The sequence below is a fragment of the Camelus ferus genome, chromosome 19 (assembly GCF_009834535.1).
Source record: "Camelus ferus isolate YT-003-E chromosome 19, BCGSAC_Cfer_1.0, whole genome shotgun sequence".
Classification (NCBI taxonomy): Eukaryota; Metazoa; Chordata; class Mammalia; order Artiodactyla; family Camelidae; genus Camelus; species Camelus ferus.
The window spans coordinates 19,018,394-19,037,556 of record NC_045714.1 but is presented as its reverse complement, the minus strand read 5'-3'; the positions used below and the strand labels follow the sequence as shown (position 1 = coordinate 19,037,556).

The 19,163-nt window shown below is 55.8% G+C and overlaps 1 protein-coding gene and 1 long non-coding RNA gene across 4 annotated transcripts in view; one reads left to right on the top strand and one right to left on the bottom strand.

Annotated features, from left to right (window-relative positions):
* The window catches only part of SLC24A3 (solute carrier family 24 member 3), a 428,089-nt gene that overhangs the window by 253,203 nt on the left and 155,723 nt on the right, over positions 1-19,163 (top strand). For all 3 annotated transcript variants that reach the window (XM_032461762.1, XM_032461760.1, XM_032461759.1), the window contains one exon: positions 3,552-3,628. In XM_032461762.1, the coding sequence (XP_032317653.1) occupies positions 3,552-3,628 (77 nt within the window). The remainder of the gene's footprint in view (positions 1-3,551; positions 3,629-19,163) is intronic.
* LOC116657910 lies at positions 807-9,004 on the bottom strand. The gene is made up of 2 exons (XR_004313080.1): positions 8,660-9,004; positions 807-4,700 (listed from the first exon to the last, which is right to left on the bottom strand). It is a non-coding gene; the product is annotated as an uncharacterized LOC116657910 (long non-coding RNA).

The following is a 19,163-nucleotide window of genomic DNA, read 5'->3' as shown; positions in this document are numbered from 1 at the left end:
CCCGAGTCACGTCCTCCGCGGCCAGGGGCGTCTGCTACTGCCCTTCGCGGAGGAGCCAGACAGGCTTCTGACCGGTGGAACCGCTGCTTTGTGCGGGCCCGCGTCGCAGTGCGGCAGCTCTGCTGGAAGCCGACCTTCGGGCCCTCCCGTGCCGACCCAGGACGCGGGTCCCCACAGCACAGGCCTGGGCACAGGGGGCCTGCTGCCCCCTCCACCCCACGCCCCGCGGCCGTGTGCTGACGCCAGTTACACTGAGCAGGTGACGGTCCCTCGTTCCTCTTCAGAGAGACGTCACGTACCTCCTGTTTTCACTTCCTGCCCAGGGGAGTCTGGGGACCTCAGGGGTGGGGGACACAGGCTGCAGCAGATACTGCACCGGCCACGCAGGGATCACCATGCCAGGACTGCCAGTGGTTTCCCGAGGCACCTGTGACTCTGTCTAGGGCCTTGTCTGGCCCCAGGAACACGCTCGACTCGGCTGGTACAGAGCTGAGCAGGGCCCACCTTGAGGTGTTTAGGACCACGGGCAGCCCTGAGGCTGTCCTGCAGCCTCTCCCAGAGGGGCCCCGGCAAGGCTGACCGCGCGTGCACGCCTTCACTTCCTCACCTCACCTCCCACCCTCTGGGATCACCGCCCACCCAAACGGCCGGCGTTCAGACCCTGGTCAGGGGCCCATCCCGGGAAGCCCTGGTTGCACACAGGGACACATGGGACCTGTGAAAGGAGGCTCATCTCTTGGAGGGCAAGGGGAGAGGGCCTCAGCTCGATTTTTAAAAGAAATCTCTTCTTGTGATTTTTTTTTTTTTTTTTTTTTTTTTTTGCCAAAGATGGTGCATCTCTCAGAGGGAGAATGAGGTGTGTGCATTCTCTGCAGGCTGTGCGTTAGCTCTTTGGAATCCCGTTCACTGTTTTATCATCAGCCCTACACGTGTTCTCACAGAGGGGCTGTAATGAAAGGGCAGGCGGGCTGGGGTCCCTGCAGGGAGGCTTCCTGGGCATGCTTCTCCTGGTCCTTCTTTCCGCGTGGCTGTGAGCCACCAAGTAAGAATGTTGTCATTCTGGGAGCAAGCCAGTTTGAAAGCATGTAACTGACTCTCTGCTTTCTGTCCGCCTCCCCCACCCGCCCATTGACCCCCATCACACCCCCCCTTCGTCCCAGCCACTGACCAGGCACGTTCAGCTTAGTGAGAAGGTCCCACCAGGCCGGCTGCTCTGCTCCCAGCCCCCAGCCCCCAGCCCCCAGGGCCACTGCGCTGGAATCCTCCCATAGAGGATGGGTGTCTTCTCATGACCAGTCGTGGGAAACTGGGAGTTTCCAGCTGGTGATGGATCAGAGACCAGGGCAGATCAAGATGGGGTCACTGCCAAGCCATCCACTCCCCAGAGAGAAAAAGAGCGGAGGGTCCCTGAGCAGGGAGGAGGAGGAGCCTGAAGGAGAGAATCAGGGTCATGATCCCCGTCCCCATCCCCGTCCTCAGAGAATGCTTGGCCAGGACTTTGGACAGCGCTCAGCCCTCCCGGAGCCAGCACTGGGCTCTGTGGGTCCTTCCCCATCCAGGGGCACAGCCCTCAAGCTGGTCTTCTCCAAGAACCCTAGCCAGGTCCCAGGTTCGTCTGGAGGACCTCAGGGGTGGGGGACACACCTTAGATGAGATCCTCCCTCGCCAAAACTCGATGCCTAGAGGATCCATCTAGTCATGGTCATTCCACTCCTCCACCCACTGTTGAGTGAACAGGGGATTTGAAAACCAAAAGGCCTGATTTTTAAAATCAAAATGTAAGTGTATCACTTACTGACAAGGTACCTTTGATCAAACCATTCCTGCAGGCCCTGGCAGAGAGGTGGGGAGGATGGAGCCAGCATAGCGTGGGTGCACCGTGGCCTTCACTCCCTACACCTGCTGCGCTCAGTCTCATTTTTTGCCCAAAGCCACATCACTCTTCCCAGAGGCAGTGGGAGGGGCAGGAAGGAAGGAAGTAGCTGGCTTCCACGCATCAGTGACAGAGCCCACCTCAGTGCCCACCTCACTCCCCCCACCCCCGCCGCTGATATAAGCAGTCCCCACACGGGATTGTTCTAGGCGGTGCCCCTCCCAGGGCAGACCGTGGTTTCGGCTCTCCTAGGACAATGGCTGCTCTGGTCACTACATTAACTTGGCATGCCACCCCGTCTCCACTTCCAGGGCCGGGAGGGCCGTAGAATGCTCATGTTGATCCCCTAACTGGCCAGCGCTGAGAAGCCCCGTGGCAGCTGCACAGAGAAATGCAAAGGAAAAACCGGCCCACCTGCTTCCCTCTGGTGTGTAGGGCAGAACGTAGATCAGATCAGGCCCCCTTGGAGGAAGCCCCCAGAAGGAGGAGGGCAGCTGGTAGAGCAAGATTGGAAACAGACCCCAGGTGCTGGAATGCCGGCAGTGAGGGCGTCCCTGGCCTGGTCCACTGGGCGCGTGGCCCGAGCTGTGGGCCCTCTAGTACAGTGTCCAGTCCTGCTGCCTGATGGGTTCCCGCTCCACAAAGTGGGAGTAGCCACTTCCTGGGAGGGTCGGGGAGAGTGGGTGCCAAGTGCAGGGCCGGGGCCGGCGCCGGCCAGGAGCCGAGCTCAGTGGGGGCGCCATTGGCATCTCTGCGCCCGTCTGTCACCCGTCCTGCGGTCAGAGCCTCGCCCCGCCCATCTCGGCCCGTCAGCAGCAGCCCATCCCAAGGGCACTGAGAGTTCCTGCACACGAAAGGGGCATCAGGAGAGAGGTGGGCAAAGCCATGGGCCGCGCTTGTTGCTCTTCAGAACCACGAGTTGGGGCACAGGGTCAGGCAGGTCCAGGCGTACGTGGGGGCCGGACGGCGCCGGGAAGTCTGGGGCTCTGAGTGCCCACGGGGGCCGTCAGCGTCCTGGGTTTGGAAGGTAGACAGAAAGGGACATTTCTCATGGATTCTGCGCAGTACCTGACTTCCAGGGGAGGGGAGGGAAATGTGATGAAGAAGTGAGGGCAGGGAGGGGGTTGTAAGAGGTGAGAGGCCCAAGGGCCCGGGCCCAGGTGGGGCACAGGGCAGGGAAAGGAGGGAGGGTTTAGAGCGGGGACCCTCACCCTGTGTGTGCACGGACCCCTTGGTCATCCGTGAAGCCTACAGACCTCTGCTCAGGAAAACGTTTCAATGTTTGCAAGGAGACGTGTGAGGTAACAGAAGGAAACTGACACGTTGAAGTGGCGTTGCCGCAGTGTAAGAAGACAGACTTGCGTGGCAGGAGCTCACGTGTTTCCTCGCAAACCCTTGGTCACAAGTGGGGATCTCAGCGCCACCCTAATGATGAAGCATTCAGTGACAGCAGGGGGGGACAGCAGGGGGGATGGCAGGACGGCGGATCCTGGAAATGTCTGCTGGGGTTCTGGCTTCTAACATGAAACACTGAATTCCAGGTTGAGCTTTGTGAACACAAAGGTGTAACATTTTCTCATCCGAGATCGTGGACCCCATATTAGAACGAGGATGGCAGTGCCGTCCAGCACTGAAAATGTCACCTGTACTGAGCTGCTTTTCTCTCTCCGTTTTGTAGCCCTGCACGAATTCCCCAATGACATCTTCACCAACGAGGACCGGAGACAGGGAGCGGTGGTCCTGCACGTGCTCTGTGTGAGTACCCGTCTCGTGGCCCTGGCGGGGGGCAGGGGGGCGGGCAGGGAGGGCCCGCAGGGGGTCTTCCCGCTCCTGTTCACACGCCTGGTGGGGGACCACCTCCAAATGTACCAGCGCAGCCCTGGGGGATCCGTGTATATTCTTTCCTTGGTATCGTGCTCGGAGCCTGGGCTCCAAGGTCAAACAGACTTGCTCCCCCCTCTCGACCCTGCTCTCTCTGCTGAAATGCCACCTGCGTGGGGAGTCTTTCTCAAATGCCACTGTCTGTCCCCTTACCCGGCTTTCTCTTTCTCCACCGCACTGAACACCACGGGATGTGTTATGCAGCTGTTTCCTTGGTGCTTACTGTTCTCACGTGAGAACGGGGACGTTGTCTTGTGCGTGGCCTCATTCCCAGACCTGTTCCTGGCGCGCGGTGGGGCCAAGGTATTTGTTAAGTTCGTGGATTAAATGTAATGGCACTGGCGCCATGGCTGACACAGAGTAGGTGGTCAGTAAAACTTGGTTCCGGCTCCACCGCAGCCTCAGCGCTTCCTCTGCAGGCCCCGTGGATTGAAGGTCTTTGCTCGTCCCTGTCCCCGTGTGGAGCGCTGGGGAGGGCGTGTGTGTGAAGTTGTTTCTAAGGAGTGGCGGCGGAACGAGGAGGCCCGGGGCAAATTCTCGGAGAGGCACGTCACGGTGCTTTCCCATCCCGTGGCGTTCACTCTCCCCCGGAATGCTCTTAATTCCATCCTGGTTATTTATTGCTCTGAAACATTCTCCAGATGCAGTGACGCGCCCAGTAACCACTTTCGGATGCTCTGGGGTTCCGTGGGTCAGCAGTTCAGAAAGGGCGTGGAGGGAGAGCTGAACCACAGGATGCGGGCCGGGGATGGGACGGTCGGACGGCTGGTGGTGACGGTGATGGCTGGGCTGCAGCCGCTTCTGCTGGAGGGCCCCTCCAAGAGGGCACGTCGACTCCCACGTCTGGTGTCTGGGCTGGGGTGGCCAAGGGACTAGCCCAGCTGAGACTGTTGACCAGAGCACCTCCGGGTGGCCTCCCCGCCTCACTCCACGTGGCAGCCTGGGGCTGGGAGAGCGAGGGTTACGGTGAATAAGAGGAGGCCTGTGGCCGTTAACGCCCTGACTAGGGAGCCACATGCATCATTTCCACCAGACTCCACTGTGGTCGCAAGCCCACCATGGCTCAGGGGGCGGGGCAGAGACCCTCCTTTTCCGTCTACACCGGAGCAGGTCACCTGGGCTCTGGAGTCAGACCAGACACGGGCTGGAGCCCAGTTCTCCGGCCCTTGCTTGTGTGTGGCTTCTGGCAAGGTGTTTGACCTCGGGGCCTATAAGCTGCTCTAAGCGTGACTCCCTTCCTGCCGAAAGCAGTCAGCCCTTCCCAGCTTTCCCCGCTCACCCCAACCCCTCAAACCCTCCCCTTGGGGAAAAACGGCAGGAGGAGACCCTTTGCAGCCAAGACGTTCTCTAAAAGGACCAAATGGCAAAGCAGACTCTGCACCCCTCCTGCCCTGCAGGAGAGCTGCACACACAGAGCAGTTACTGTGGACGCCAGCTGTCCCCCTCGGCCCCGGGGAGGCTTCCCTGCTGCGGGGTGAGGAGACCCAGACCCCTTGTCGGACCCAGAGTCCCCCGCAGGCGTCGGCACGCTGGCGCCTTGCCGTTTGAGGCAGGAGGGCCCCACTCTCAGCCCAAACCGCACGGGCCTCCTCTCCGCACCCAGGCCGTGCTCCTCCCCACCACCACCCCCGCCCCGCGGGCCCTCCGGAGGCTGAAGGCAGAGGAGGGCGCATGTGCCTGGCTCTTGGCACACGAGGGGTCCCGCCAGGCCCTGCTGTCTGGGGCAGGGCACGCCCAGGCGGGGATGAAGGAAAAGTAGACAAAAAAGGATCATTTCCCCCTCTGCCTAAAAGTGCTTTTCCCCTACTTGCTTAAAAGAGTGTACGCAGCCTGCGGCATCACCCTTTGTCATCACTGGGGTCGAAGACCACGGTCCACCCCGCCCAGGGCCCCGCCTCGTAGAAACCCCTGGACAAGGAGCCGAGGGGCCGAGGGCAGGGTCCACCCCTTCAAGACCACGCTCCAGGCACGCAAACTTCAGAATTCTCCACCCACACAGGCCTCCTCCCTGCATCCGCCTCTTAGAGGGACGCAGGCAGAGAAGCCTGACCTGCTGCCTGGGGCATCCACGTGCAGGCGGGCGATGCCGGGTGGACCAGGCTCGGGCGAGGAGGGGCAGAGCATGTCAGAGCGGGTCAGCGAGCAGGTCTGTGTCATCCTACCCTCCAGGGTATAAGCCCCTCCTGAGGAGCCCTGCGCGGTGTCTGGTGCACCGAACAACAAAAGCTGCCCAGCACGGGGATGAGGGCTTTTTTGCCCCCTCCACCCACCGCCATGCCCAGCACATGTCGGATGCAGGAACTGTCAGTTGAGCATCATTGGAGGGAAGAAGAAATGTTGCCAGGGCTAGCCCGAGGCCTTTCTGGGGCCAGCAAGAAACGGATAAATGCCTGCGTCAAAGCCACAGGAGCGCCCTACAGATTTCCCTTTCCAGCCTTCTGGAAAGCATCTCTGAGCCCCTGCCATGTGGTCATGCCGGCCCTTCCCCAGACACAGCTCATCCTGCGGGAGCCCACTGTCTCACAGGCAGGCCCACCTCTGGACTGCACCTGCCCCATGTGAGTGTGGCCGTGGTCCCCGCCCTGCCGCATGCTGTGGGAGCTCGGTGAAGGCTCCGTCCATCTGGGGCGGTGTTGGGGGCAGTGGAGTGGGTTTGAAGGCTGGCACTTTCCAGAGGAAAAGGGAGGAAAGGAACTCCAGGCAGGAACGGGCAACCGGCGACCAGAGATGGAGACGTTCCGGAGTCCCGGGGGTCTGGAGTGAGTGGGAGCCGTGGACGGGAGGGTGGGAGGCACCACGTGGTGACCTGGGAGTGCTGGGAAGCCAGAGGGTTGTGAGGGTCACCAGGAGGTGCCGTCTGCCCCAGGCCAGCTCTGTCCCCTGGGGGTGCTCCCTTGCTTATATCTCCACCTTCACTGCACCCCAGTGTCCAGTGCCTGTTTCAGGGACTCATGAATGGAAAGGAGGTGGGCTCTGCACAGGGTGGGGTGCTTGGGAAGCAGAGGTCCCATGCTAGGCCGTCACCCGAGGGCTCGTGCACACGGAGGTGCTCCAGGAACGGCAGCTGGACCCTGGATGTCAGTCCCTGCAGCACCCCCAGGTGTTGATGCCCAGGGCTGGATCCCGAGGTCGGCGGTCCCCCGCAAGCCCCCAGTCCTGTACACATCTCTCTCCTCCACCGCCCAGGAAGTTTTCCCGCTGCTCTAGGAATTGGGGAAACTAGTCTGTGAGCCTGCATCCAAAGTCTCCCTTATTCCCAGATCAGCTTTTTAAACGCAGGAATTCACTCATTTCTGTCTCGTGATTCCATGAAGACCTCCTTGCTCCCCAAGACTGCAGAGGAGACCAGCTGGCTTCGGAGGAAGGGCCCTGGGACAGAGGTGATGATGTGGGATTCAGGTTCAAGGGGAAGGGGGAGCCTCTTCAAATACCCTCCTCCCTCTGGAACTGTGGTTTTTCTAGGTCCTTTCCTTGATGTGGGGGTGTTCCCAGCCTCGTAGACGGCCTCCCAGCTTAGACCACCTGGCCGTCTCCATCCCCCTCTGCACAGAATCCCTGCCCCCAGGCTGGCCCTGGCCCTCCCTGGGGTCCTCTGTGCACCTGTTCTGTGTTCACCCCCGACCCACAGTGTTCGCTCCTCCTGGATTCACAGCCCCCGGAATTCTCGTGTTTTTCCTGCCTGAGTCACCGTTGGCCTGGGGGTTGACCTCCCCTTGGTCAGGTCTTCATCAGTCAGGGTGACTGAAGCACAGGAGGGCCGGGCAGATCTTGAAGGAGTCTTGGTTTTGCAACCTTGAGCCCCAGCTTCAACCCAGCCCTCCACCCAGCGCGCGATGACGGCTAACCTGGACGCGTTCCTGGGGCAGCTGGGGGAGGGGCTCTCTGGAAGGGCCCTCTCTGGGTGAGGTCATTTCCTTGGAGGCTGGGCTGCTCCGTGTTATCTGTGTAATTGTAACATCGGGAGGAACGGTTTCCCTGGACGTGCGCCCCTCCCTGCAGCCCAGGCTGCTTTTGTTAAGAGCCAAAGAATAAACTCATTGATGCACTAGCCGGTTCTCAGGGGATGGAGGGGCCCGGGTACCAGCAGGAGGTGGGAGGGGGCCCTACCTGCTCCCCACTTTCCACACTTGGAGAGGCAGCTTACACAGCAAAGCCCCACTTCAGCCTCAAGGGCTATTTTTGTCTCTCCAAGGCCATCCTTTTGCTTTTTGGCTCTGAGGCTCCAGTTTGCTTTTGTAGAACTGGGCTGTCTAATAGGACTCCTTGTGCTGGTGGAGAGGTCCTCTCCCCACGCTGTCGAACGCGGGGGCTGCTGGCCACGTGTGGCCGCTGAGCAGGAAGTGTGCGTAGTCTGACTGAGGAGCTGATTTTGAATTTTATGTTATTTCAATTGATATTAACTTAAATAGCTGCTAGGGGTAAGGGGTTCCCCTCGAAGGCCTAGGGGTGAATTCAAATTCAGCATCGTCCCTCCCTTTGCTTATTTGTCAACACAAAATAATGAAGCAGAGATGGTCAAAGAGAGACTTCGGATGCAGGCTCAGTTTTCCCAATTCCTAGACCAGATGTAAAGGTCACCAGGAAAGAGGTGATGCTCTTTACTGTCCTCGGAAGGGATGGCCTGGGTTTAGCAATTCCAACAAGCAGGATGCAGAGAAGGCACTGCCAGGCCACTGGGCCACCAGGATGGGTGGTTTGGTGAGGAAGAAAGGCACCCAGATTAGGAGTGAGAAACCTTGTATGTCACCAACACACCCGGTGCTTTGGGACAAGCCACAGAACTTCTCCTGGTCTCAGTCCCCACTTCTGTAAAGTGGGAGCACAGAGCAGATGCTCAGAAGTGTTAGATTTTTATTTTTTTCAGTCCTCTTCTCCCAACCCCACATCCCTCTAAGGGCAGCTCACCTGTGTTAACTCATCACAGAGGACCTCCTGCCACAGGACCGGAGTCAGATCCATTCAGAGGCAGCCCCGTCCTCGTGAGCAGCAGGACAGGGGCTGTCCCCGAGGCCTCCCTGCAGCTGGCCTTTCCACCACGCCTAGGGCTCTGGGACAGGGGCTGCCGCAGGGCTGTGGACGTTCGAGGGGATCTGCCTCATCCGGTCCGCGAGCTCCTGGCAGCCACTCACTTGCCGGGCAGGCGTGCGTAGTTGAGGGATTTCACCCTGGAAGAGAAAAATGATTAGAAGGGCTTGTGGAATTTCCTGTTTACTCTGGGAAAGTGCTGAGCATGTCCTTAATTTTTCAGCGTCAACACAGAGCGAAAACTGGTGTCCTGAGGGGATTAGCACAGAGAGAGTAAATTAGGTCTCGGTGGATCTTAAGTTCCTCCCTCCCCTCCTTGCATGAGACTTAGTTCAGACGGCCCAGGTCTAACCATTAGGCCCGCTGGGCTGCACCCAGGCTGGCTGGAGAGCTGATTCTCTGGGGCCCTGAGCCGGATATAAAGCACGATGGTTCCCAGCATGTAGTTTGAAACCCACCTGCATGTCTGCCCTGGCTTTTCCACTCATTAGCTTGGTAGCCGTGGGCAAGCTGGTTTGCCCTGCCAAGCCTCAGTTTCCCCATCTCTCTGGAGGTGAATACAGCACTCACCTCATCCAGTTGCTCTGAGGAACGCATGAGGGCTGGCGTGCGGAGCTCTTGGCAGAGTGTCTGATGCTCCATAGATAACACGCCCCGATTCCCACTTTGTAGACACAGACTGTGTGTGCCTGCCTGATGCCAACCGTCCAGCCCCGTGACTCTGGGCTTTTTCTGGTCTCCAGAGTCCATTCTGCCAGAATGCAGGGCAGCCCAGAAGCGCCAGGAAACCACCAGCCTCCAGAAGCAGCCCTTAGACAGAGAGGGGTTGGGGGATAAACACCTCAGCTCCCTCGTGCCTCGGGTGTGCTCACAGGTCCCGCCGTATCTCCTGGGGTTGCCTGCACAGGAATAAGCTCTAGGCGCCCACCCAGCACCTCCCTGGGTAACACACCTTGGTTAGCTGCCCGTCCTTCCTCGGCTCATTTTCCTGCTCTTCTAGAGGGGTGGGGACACTTCCCAGGGTCCCCCCTCCCAATTAAAAGACTTGCATTGGAACCCTGGATTCCAGCTCTGCTTCTGAGGCACAGGCTGAATAGATAACATGACTATTATTAATATGCAAGGCAGGTTCCTCTCTCAGAGGCACAAGGCTGCAGCAGGTGCTCGATTCTGAGACTCCAGCCCCTTCTGGTTGGACACAGACCAACATGCGACACAAGTTGACCTGCTGTCTCTGGTTCATGTGTGGTCCCAGAAAGCAGCCTGGGGAATAAGCTTTGGGGCAGACAGTGTCAGATCGGTCTTACAAGGACCCCCCAGATGGTGATGGGAGAGAGAGAGAGAGAGAGAGAGAGAGCACGCACACTGTTTAGACGCCTGCTGTTTACTCGTGGGGACCCGTCACCTGTAGCCTACTGTACATTCCTACTCATCTTATTTACCTAATTTATCACTCAGTCCGCTCATCCCTACTTGATGTCTTCTGTTTTCATTTGTTTTCTTACACAGAAAACAAACGTAATTTGCGTGTTCCTCTGAGACGCCGTTGCCGGCAGTCACGGCCTGTCTACGGTAGCTCTGCACGCACTACAGTTTTGTAGTATGTTTTCCTCTGAAGAGTAGAAGTTCAGAAGCTAAGGATAAAATGTGGTGCTGCTGCTGGGCTTTGCCGTGTGTCCTAGCTTAAAGAGCTACTCTTTTTCAGCAAATACTCAGCAAATCGATCTGGATAAAATAGTCCATCGCAGGCTGTAATGTATCAGAAAGCACTCCAGGTCCTCGGTGTTGGTTCTCAGCGCTCCTGCTCTTTGTCCAGAGTTTCGTGCCGATTCCATTCTCTGGAGAAACGCGGCATAAAGCTGCTGCTTCCTGTGCCTCCGGATGTCAGATGAGTGCTGTCCAGAGGGGCCTTCGGCTTTGGCTCCCTCTGTCCCCGCCCCCGCCCCAGCCTGCCTGCCCCTGGTGTTAGATAGGGGGTTTAAGTTTAACCAAAAACCTGCCTTAAAGTCCAGAAGCTTCTGCACCCCAGGGACCCAGATCTGCAGCCTGTTCTGAGGGCCATTTCTCCCTTGAAGGACCTGCTCCAGAAGAGCTCCTGTGGCCGAGACCCTTGTCCCGGGCAGGGCTTCGCTGGGGGATGGTCCCACCCTGGGGACTAAGGCCACGAAGGAAGGCAGCACGAGGGTGTGTGCTCAAGCCAGCTACCCCATGGCAGGTGGCTGGAGATCACCGCTCTGGGGCCCCGCAGAGGGGGGAAAACATGAGCCTCGGTGATCCCAGCCACACTATTTATCCCCCGCCTCCTGCCATGGGCTGAGCTGCGCTCCCAGGGGAGACGAGCTGCTCCAGACAGATGGGCGTTGTCAGGTGGAGTTTCAGGTACGTGAGTGCCAGGGCGCAGGCGACACTGTCTGCTGTGACACGGACCAGCCACGGCCACCAGGTGGGAGCCGACAGGCCCCTGTGCCAAAGCCTTGAGCTCACCCCAAAGACTTCCCCCAGCTCCACCCTCCACGGGTGGGTGCCTGAGGTTGAGAGTCAGATGCCAGCAAGGTGGGCTCCCCTGGTGAGCTCCCCTGCTGGGACCTCCTGATCTCCTGAAACCAACATGGGGGAGGGGAGCGGGGAGAGGGAAAAAGGTGTCATCCCTCACCGAGTGAGCTGTGGGGCCTCTGCGTGCAGCTGCCCAGGCCTGACACCCGCATCGCCACTCAGGTGCCGGGCCGTCCCCGCGCCCCCTCCCCAGACCACTTTTCTTTCTCTCCAGCCCACATGTTTCCCGTCCTGCCCCAGAGCCAGGAATAGCAGGGATCTGCTCTTGTCCCGAGCTTTTATTTTCTTTGGTGCATTCCCTCCGGTGCCACGTCTGGCTTTGAACTTGACTTATCCTGTTAGTTCTACGGTTTCTCGGGATTAGCATGAAGGTCAAGGAGATACGCCCGGATGCTGCCACATGCTGCCTGGGGCCTCAGTTTCCCTGTCTGTGTCTGTACTTCACAGGAAGCCCTGCTGTGGGTTGGGAGAAGGCATGGAATGTGTTTAGTCCAGTGTTCGGCACGTGACAGGCACGAGGAAGGTGAACTCTTGTATTCTTTTCATTGTTCTGCCCGGGATCCGTCTGTGGTCGGCTCTTGTCCAGACAGGGACCATCAGAACAAACTTCCCAGCTTCCTGCTGTTCCCTTCCAATCAAGAGTAAGCCCTACAATTATCAGAGAAATGCAAATCAAAACTACAGTGAGGTGCCACCTCACACAAGTCAGAATGGCCATCATTCAGAAGTCCACAAACAATAAATGCTGGAGAGGCTGTGGAGAGAAGGGAGCCCTCCTACACTGCTGGTGGGAATGCAGTTTGGTGCAGCCACTGCGGAAAACAGTATGGAGATTCCTCAAAAGACTAAAAATAGACTTGCCATATGATCCAGCAGTCCCATTCCTGGGCATATATCTGCAGGGAACTCTAATTCGAAAAGATACATGCACCCCAATGTTCACAGCAGAACTGTATACAACAGCCAAGATATGGAAGCAACCTAAGTGTCCATCGACAGATGACTGGATAAGGAAGATGTAGGGTATACACACACACACACACACACACACACACACACACACACACACACACACACACTGGAATATTACTCAGCCATAAAAAGAATGAAACAATGCCATTTGCAGCAAGATGGATGGATCTGGAGATTGTCATTCTAAGTGAAATAAATCAGAAAGAGAAAGAAAAATACCATATGATATTGCTTATATGTGGAATCAAAAAAAAAAAAAAAGACATCAGTGAACTTATCTACAGAACAGAAACAGACTCACAGACATAGAAAACGAATTTGTGGTTACCGGAGGGGAAAGGGGGTAGGAAGGGATAAGTTGGGAGTTCAAGATTTGTAGATACTAAGTACCATAAATAAAACAGACAAACGGCAAGTTTCTTCTGTACAGCACAGGGAACTGTATTCAGTACCTAATGGTAACTTATAATGAGAAAGAACATGAAAAGGAGTCTATATGTGTGTATGTATGACTGAGACATGATGCTCAGAAGTTGACACGACGTTCTAAACTGTCTAGACTTCCGCTTCTCAGATCAGCGTTAGGGAACGGGGACTGCTCTTAACCGAGATGTTCCCTGAAGGCGCTGTGTGGGAGGAAGTGAACGCATGAAGCGCCCTTGGTACCCTGGCTGCAGAGTGTAGGGCCTGCCCGCTACGCCGGTGGGTCAGAGTAAAGCAAGGAAGACAACGTGGTGCTCCTGCAGGCTGGGGCCTCCATCCATCCCGCGTGCTGCGAGACGGCCTCTGGGGGAGGGGCTTGCACCGAGAGACACGCACGGAGTTAAACACCCGATACCCCGGCGTCCAAGGCAGGGGAGAACAGGTTACAGCGAAAGCACAGAGGCCGCCTGCTCCTGTTACACGCCTTGGGTCTCTGCACAGTGTTGTGCGGCCCAAGTAGCTCGGGCTTTGCCAAGATCTGGTGACAGCAGGGACCCTCCCCTGCGGGGATGTGTCAGTTTCACAATTTCGCAATGACTCAGAGCTCTTTCTGAACATTTGCATCCGAGACAGAGCATCTAAACAAACATCTTGGTGAATGACCGTGACAGTGTTCTCTGACACTATTAAGTGAAATTCTTTCCCCGAAGTGTTGGCCTCTATCTACTGAGGTATGATTTCAGCAGCCAAAGTCAGTGCCCACATATGGAAGGCACTCAAAGGTGTAATCAGTTAAGGAATGGGCAGGGGTGGGGTTTGGGGTGTACCTTTGGTTAAGCCTATTCAGCCTAGGAGGCCACCTGTGAGAAAGGAGCCGGGCCTGTTTGTCCCAGACGCCAGGACTCCACTACATCGCCCCCACCCTTTCCCAGAGACCTTCTCGCCCTCTTCAGAGGCTCCCGAAGGTTTTCCAGAACCATCCCCATGGCTGGTGGTCTCTTGTTCTCACACTATAAGAAACTGCAGGGACCCGCAGAGACATGCCCCCCTTCACATGCACCTCAAAGACTCTCGCCCTCTCAGTGCACACCTCCTCTTTCATTGGGGAATTTGGAACCAGTTCCCAAGGAGCTGGTTTAGAGGATGTTTGGAAAATACCGTCAACCACCAGCCCTTCCACTCGCTGTAATCGGAGCCCAGGATGCCTCCCGCCTACCCAACTCCTAGCCCAAGGTGTGTGTCCTTGAGTCCCGGTGACACCTCTGATGCTCTCTTTGAGAGTCTGGTTTCCTGAGGCTCTCTTCATCCTTCTCCCTAGAATACTAGGAGCCATTTGCAAATATATTTTTTTAATTGAAGTATAGTCAGTGTACAGCGTTGTGTTAATTTCTAGGGCACAGCCCAGAGGTTCATTTACACATGCATGTATGTTCCTTTTCATGTTCTTTTCCATTATAGGCTGTTACAAGGCACTGAATATACTTCTCTGTGCTGTACAGGAGGACCTTGTTGTTGATTTTACATATAGTAGTGCAAATACGTTTCTTGATGAAGTGCCCCTTCACTTAGAAATCAAGAAGCGAGAATGCAGATTAGGTCCAGATGTGGCCCTCATCCTTGGACCTTGAGTTGGGATGTGCTTCCTGGATTCTCATGCTGTGTCCTCAGGATCCTGCAGGCTTCCCGCTCCTCGCCCGGGAGTGGATTCCAAAGGTAATCCTGGAATTTGTTCTGTCAGCTATTTCATTAGTGCTCTGATGGTTCTCATTTCACGTTCAAAGGTAGAAGCCTGCGGATCTATTTCTTCCCCCTCTTGAACTTGTTACAACTGTCTCCTCCTCTGCGCTCTGGACTACAGGGATTAAGGCAGACGCGGATGTTTGGCAGTTAGCGTAATGCTTTCCGGCAGTTTTGGCTTGTGCCGGGTCCTCTCATCCTCTCCTGGACGCAGGCCCGGCTTCGTTTGACTTCACTGCCTTTCTGTTGTGCAGGGTCGGCTTGAGGCGAGGCCCAGGGTTGTCCCCTGCAGAAGGCGGGTCCCGGGGGGCAGTTTTATCCCCATGCTCACGTGCACCTCTGGACGCACACATGTTTGCGTATCTGTGGATGCCATGACCCCCTTTTACAAGACAGTAGCCAATCAATTTTAACATATGAGGCACAACTACTTAGAGTGGGATTCTGGAGAGATAAAGGTGTGTGTATGCATGCGTGGAATATCTCCCTTGGCAACTCAGGGCTCCACTGAAGAGGGAGCATGGGTTGACGTGGTGTCAGAATTTAGTTTGAAATGGAGCTATGAATTTTAAAAAGACAGCAACCTTTCATTCTTCCCTGCAAACCCGCTTGTCCCTTATATTGGCCATCTCAGAAACTGAGTTGCTCAGGCTGGCATCTTAGGAGTCAGCCTTGATTTCTTTCCCTCCCATCTGTAAGTCTTGACCATTCCTCCCCCAGCCTGTCCCTATCCCATCTCCGCTGGCACCGCCATTATCCAGGCCACCATCATCCCTCCCCTGGACCAGGACTCCCCGCCTTGTGTCCACATTCCACGTGGTGGTCCAGACACACATGGGGGTCAGGGCTGTATGCTCTGCCAGCCTCTCCAAATTCTGTCCAACCACCCCCTACCCCCTGCCCTTGCCCACTCACCACACTTCTGCCCCACAGAACTTCCTCCTGCTCCTCAAACATTTTAAGCTTGTGCCACCTTGGGTTCCTGGGTGCAGCCCTTGCTTGGGGTTCACGCTGACCCTCTCTGCTGCTGTCCTGTGCAGTTTTTACACGCGCTTCCGTTCTCACGTGTAAAGACTCACTGACAGTTGCCGCCTGAAAGTTTTGCTCCACTCTCCGCTGGCAGAAGAGCCAGATGTTTTCTCTACGAAAAATGGCAACAAGTGAACCCTCTTGTTTCTCTTCCTATAGTAACTTTACAGGTCAGTTCAGAGAGGAATCTGTTCAAACTAGAAAGAATTCAGTGTGACTAACGAGATCATTTACTGTGTCAGCGCTTATAAAATTAGCTGGCCCTCATTTAAAAAAAAAAAACTGTTGGAAAGGAAGGAAAAAGCTCTTCTGTGAGTGTACCCATCCATGTGATTGCGTGATGGTGTTGTCATGGAGATGCAGCATGGGAAGGGGGGAAGGGGACTCCTGCACTGTGAGACATGGCAGAGACTTGGACTGTTCCCCGTTGTGAGATTTCGAATAACAAGGTACAAAGAAATCATAATCTCTGGGCAGCAACAGGAAAGCTGCGTTGGTTTGAGTGTCTTCAAATCGATCGAGTGCCAGGGGTCTCTGTCGCTGAGGCGAGTGGGCGGTGCCACCATTCACCAAAGGAGAGAGGGGGTGGCTGGGTGAGGATGTCAATATCTTAAGCGTGTTGATTTCCAGGATGACTCAATGGCGGTGGGTCATCCTCTCCCAGAGATACGGCTGTCCAGCTCTATGACCTTGAGTAAGTAACTCGCCCCTCTCGGAACTTGGCTTCTTCCCTTTTAAATGAGAAGGATGTTCTCGAGGTCCAGTCCAACTCCACCATCCACAGTAAGAGGTGAAAGGGCTCCGGAGTGACTTAAGCATCCATCCCTGAGCGGCCACCACCCCGTCCAGATCCCTGGGACTCAGCCCCTCCTGAGGAGCCTGGAGTTCCTGGAAACGCGCAGGAGTATTGATGCTATTCAGCTGAAACTCACCAGGCAGAGGTTAGGAGCTTGCGCACTGGGGTGCAGCCAGGCCCCCTCGGAGCCTCTGCACCTTCCTGTCACGAGGAAACAGGCTCGTCTCCGTGGCCCTGGGGTTACATCAAGTCACGTGACCAGGATGGACCAAACAAAGACCTGCAGCGGCTCCATATGAGGAGTAGGGCCCCCGCAGAGAAGCAAGAGCCACTGCCCCCAAGCCCGATATTAACGCAGAGGGGCAGGATGCCGGACAGCTTCTGACTCGACAGCCAGCGGCCTTGTCCTGCAGCCAGCCCGTCACTGAGCACGAGCCCACAGGCACGAGGATGGGAGCGGGGCAGAAAGGCCCCCCATGTTTATTGCTCGGCTCTAAGCTCAACCACCAGGTTAACAAGCCACTGATGCCCCCACTTCATTTTTCAGCCACCGGTGGAGCCGGCGGTGGTCCAGGTGCGTCAGAGAATTTCCCAGAAGCTCAGAGAAACAATCAGCCAAGTAGTCAGGAACTTCCTCTCTCCCTCTAAAATGCTTACAAGGGAGGGTGGGAGAGAGCAACAGGGCACGTGTGAACACGTGACGCCCACTGCAGCATCCAGCTGTTCCCTTGCCAGGCCGTGAAGGGGAGAGGAGGGGGATGAATGGCGTTGGCTGGGGGTCATGCCTTCCCCACACCTTCTCCCCTAATCCTTCCATTTTGTAAATGAGTAAACTGAGGCCTGGCAGAGTAAATAGTCCAAGGGAGCAAACTGCAGACATCATGTTGAGACTGATGTTGTGTAAATACCTCAGCTTCAGTCAAACGAAGAACTATTTATTGAGAGCTTTGTCAGTGAGCAGTGCAGGACGGAGGTGTAGTCCTCACCTCATGGGGGTCTGACATCTCGTAAGACACAAACTGGGGAACGTCACCCGGTAACGGAAGGTAAGCGCTGGCGGGTACATCGGCTTGTCCTGCAGTGAGCGGGCCTCATTCCCATTTTGCAGAAGGACAGTCGAGGTTCTGAAAGGGTAAATGACGTAATACCCAGGATGCAGGTCTTGTCTCCTCACTGCACAGGGGAGGAAAGTGCGGCACAGAGAAATCGGGCAACTTGCCCAGGGCGCGGGGCTCAGGAGTGACAGCCAGGGTTGACTCAGATGTGCGGCTCCGGGGCGGAGGCAGCTGCGCTGTCCGCAGGGTCAGCCAGCGTCGGGTCCAGTCCCTAGGTGACTGGGGTCTGCCCTCACACTCCCCCCTCCACACCCCAGGCAGGGGCCACCAGGCCAGAGCACCTCCCTGAGCATCTTGGCCGCGGGAAGGAGCGGGAGCCTGGGGCAAGGCGTGCGCAGGGCTCGGCCAGCTCCGCCCGTGACCCTCGTTTGTCTGAGATCCCGGAAGCCTCTGAATGGCACTCGTGATCATTACAGAGTCCCCACTATACTGATGAGAAACACCAGCAGAAATAGCACAGCTTGGTTTTTACAAAGTGCCAGTTTTCTGTAAATATAGAACTTCGGCTGTGACTGCCGGGCAGCTCGTCCACCTTCTGGAGACAGACTTGTCTTATTTCAGCTCCTTCCAGGGGCTGCTTCACAGCGAGTATCTCGTGGTCTCAACAGATACAAGGAAGCCTCCAGGCGGGCTGAGGCCGGGAGCAGAGATGCCCCACCTATTACATACCGTGGGGACCCCTGGGTGACATCCGAGAGGTGTTTTGACCACCCCTCCACCATCTCCACACAGACTCCTGACCCCTCACCATCTGCTCAGCGGGTCTGCAGTCTACAGGTTGGAAGTCAAGGCTCCTTTATCCATCTGGAACAGCGTTTTCCAAACTGCTTTCCCCAGACACCGTGGAAAGATCACCATAGGTGTTACGTGGACAATGAGGATTCTTTAATCAGGCGTTTAAGAGATGCTAAGTTATTGTCTGATTATTTCCTAAATGCAGCATTTCTCACAAACTTTATTTTTAATTTTTCTATTATTTTTATTAAAGTATAGTAGATTTACAGTGTGGTGTTAGTTTCTGGTGTACAGTAAAGTGATTCAATTACATATTTTTTTTCATATTCTTTTCCATTATGGTTTATTTCAGGATATTGAATATAGTTCCCTGTGCTGTACAGTAGGGCCTTATTGTTTATCTATTCTGTACATAGTAGTTTGTAGCTGCTAATCCCAAACTCCTAATTTAACCCTCCTCCACCCCCTTTCCTCTTTGGTAACCATAAGTTTATTTTCTGTATCTGTTTCACAAAAATTTACTATGCTAATTTGGACCATGAATCTCCATAGGGGAAGAACAATAGCAGGGTTTTCAAAACAGACCACAGCACTCTGCTTTTCCCAGAGCATCTGTAAAAAACATCCCTTTTGAGTAACAATGACTTACTACCCTCAGGGCTCATTAATGAACTCAGCTCAACTCTCAAAGGAATGATATTGTATCAGTTAGCTTTGGCTGTGTAACAAAGAACCCTCCATTTTAGTAGCTAAACCCAGCAACCACTTATTTAGCTTGTGGTTCTGTTGGTCAGGGATTTGGGCCTGACTCAATCAGGTGGTTCTTCTGGTTTTGTCTGGGCTTCCTCAGGTGTGTGTCTTCCGTTGTCAGCAGCCAGACAACATGGCTTTGGGCAGGTGGCCAGCTGTCAACTGGGCCAGGGAAACCAATTGGGCCAGATGTTCTGTCATCTTCCAACAAGCTGGCCTGGGTGAATCCAAATGGCAGCTGGACAGGATCCCAAGAGATCAATCAGAAGCTGCA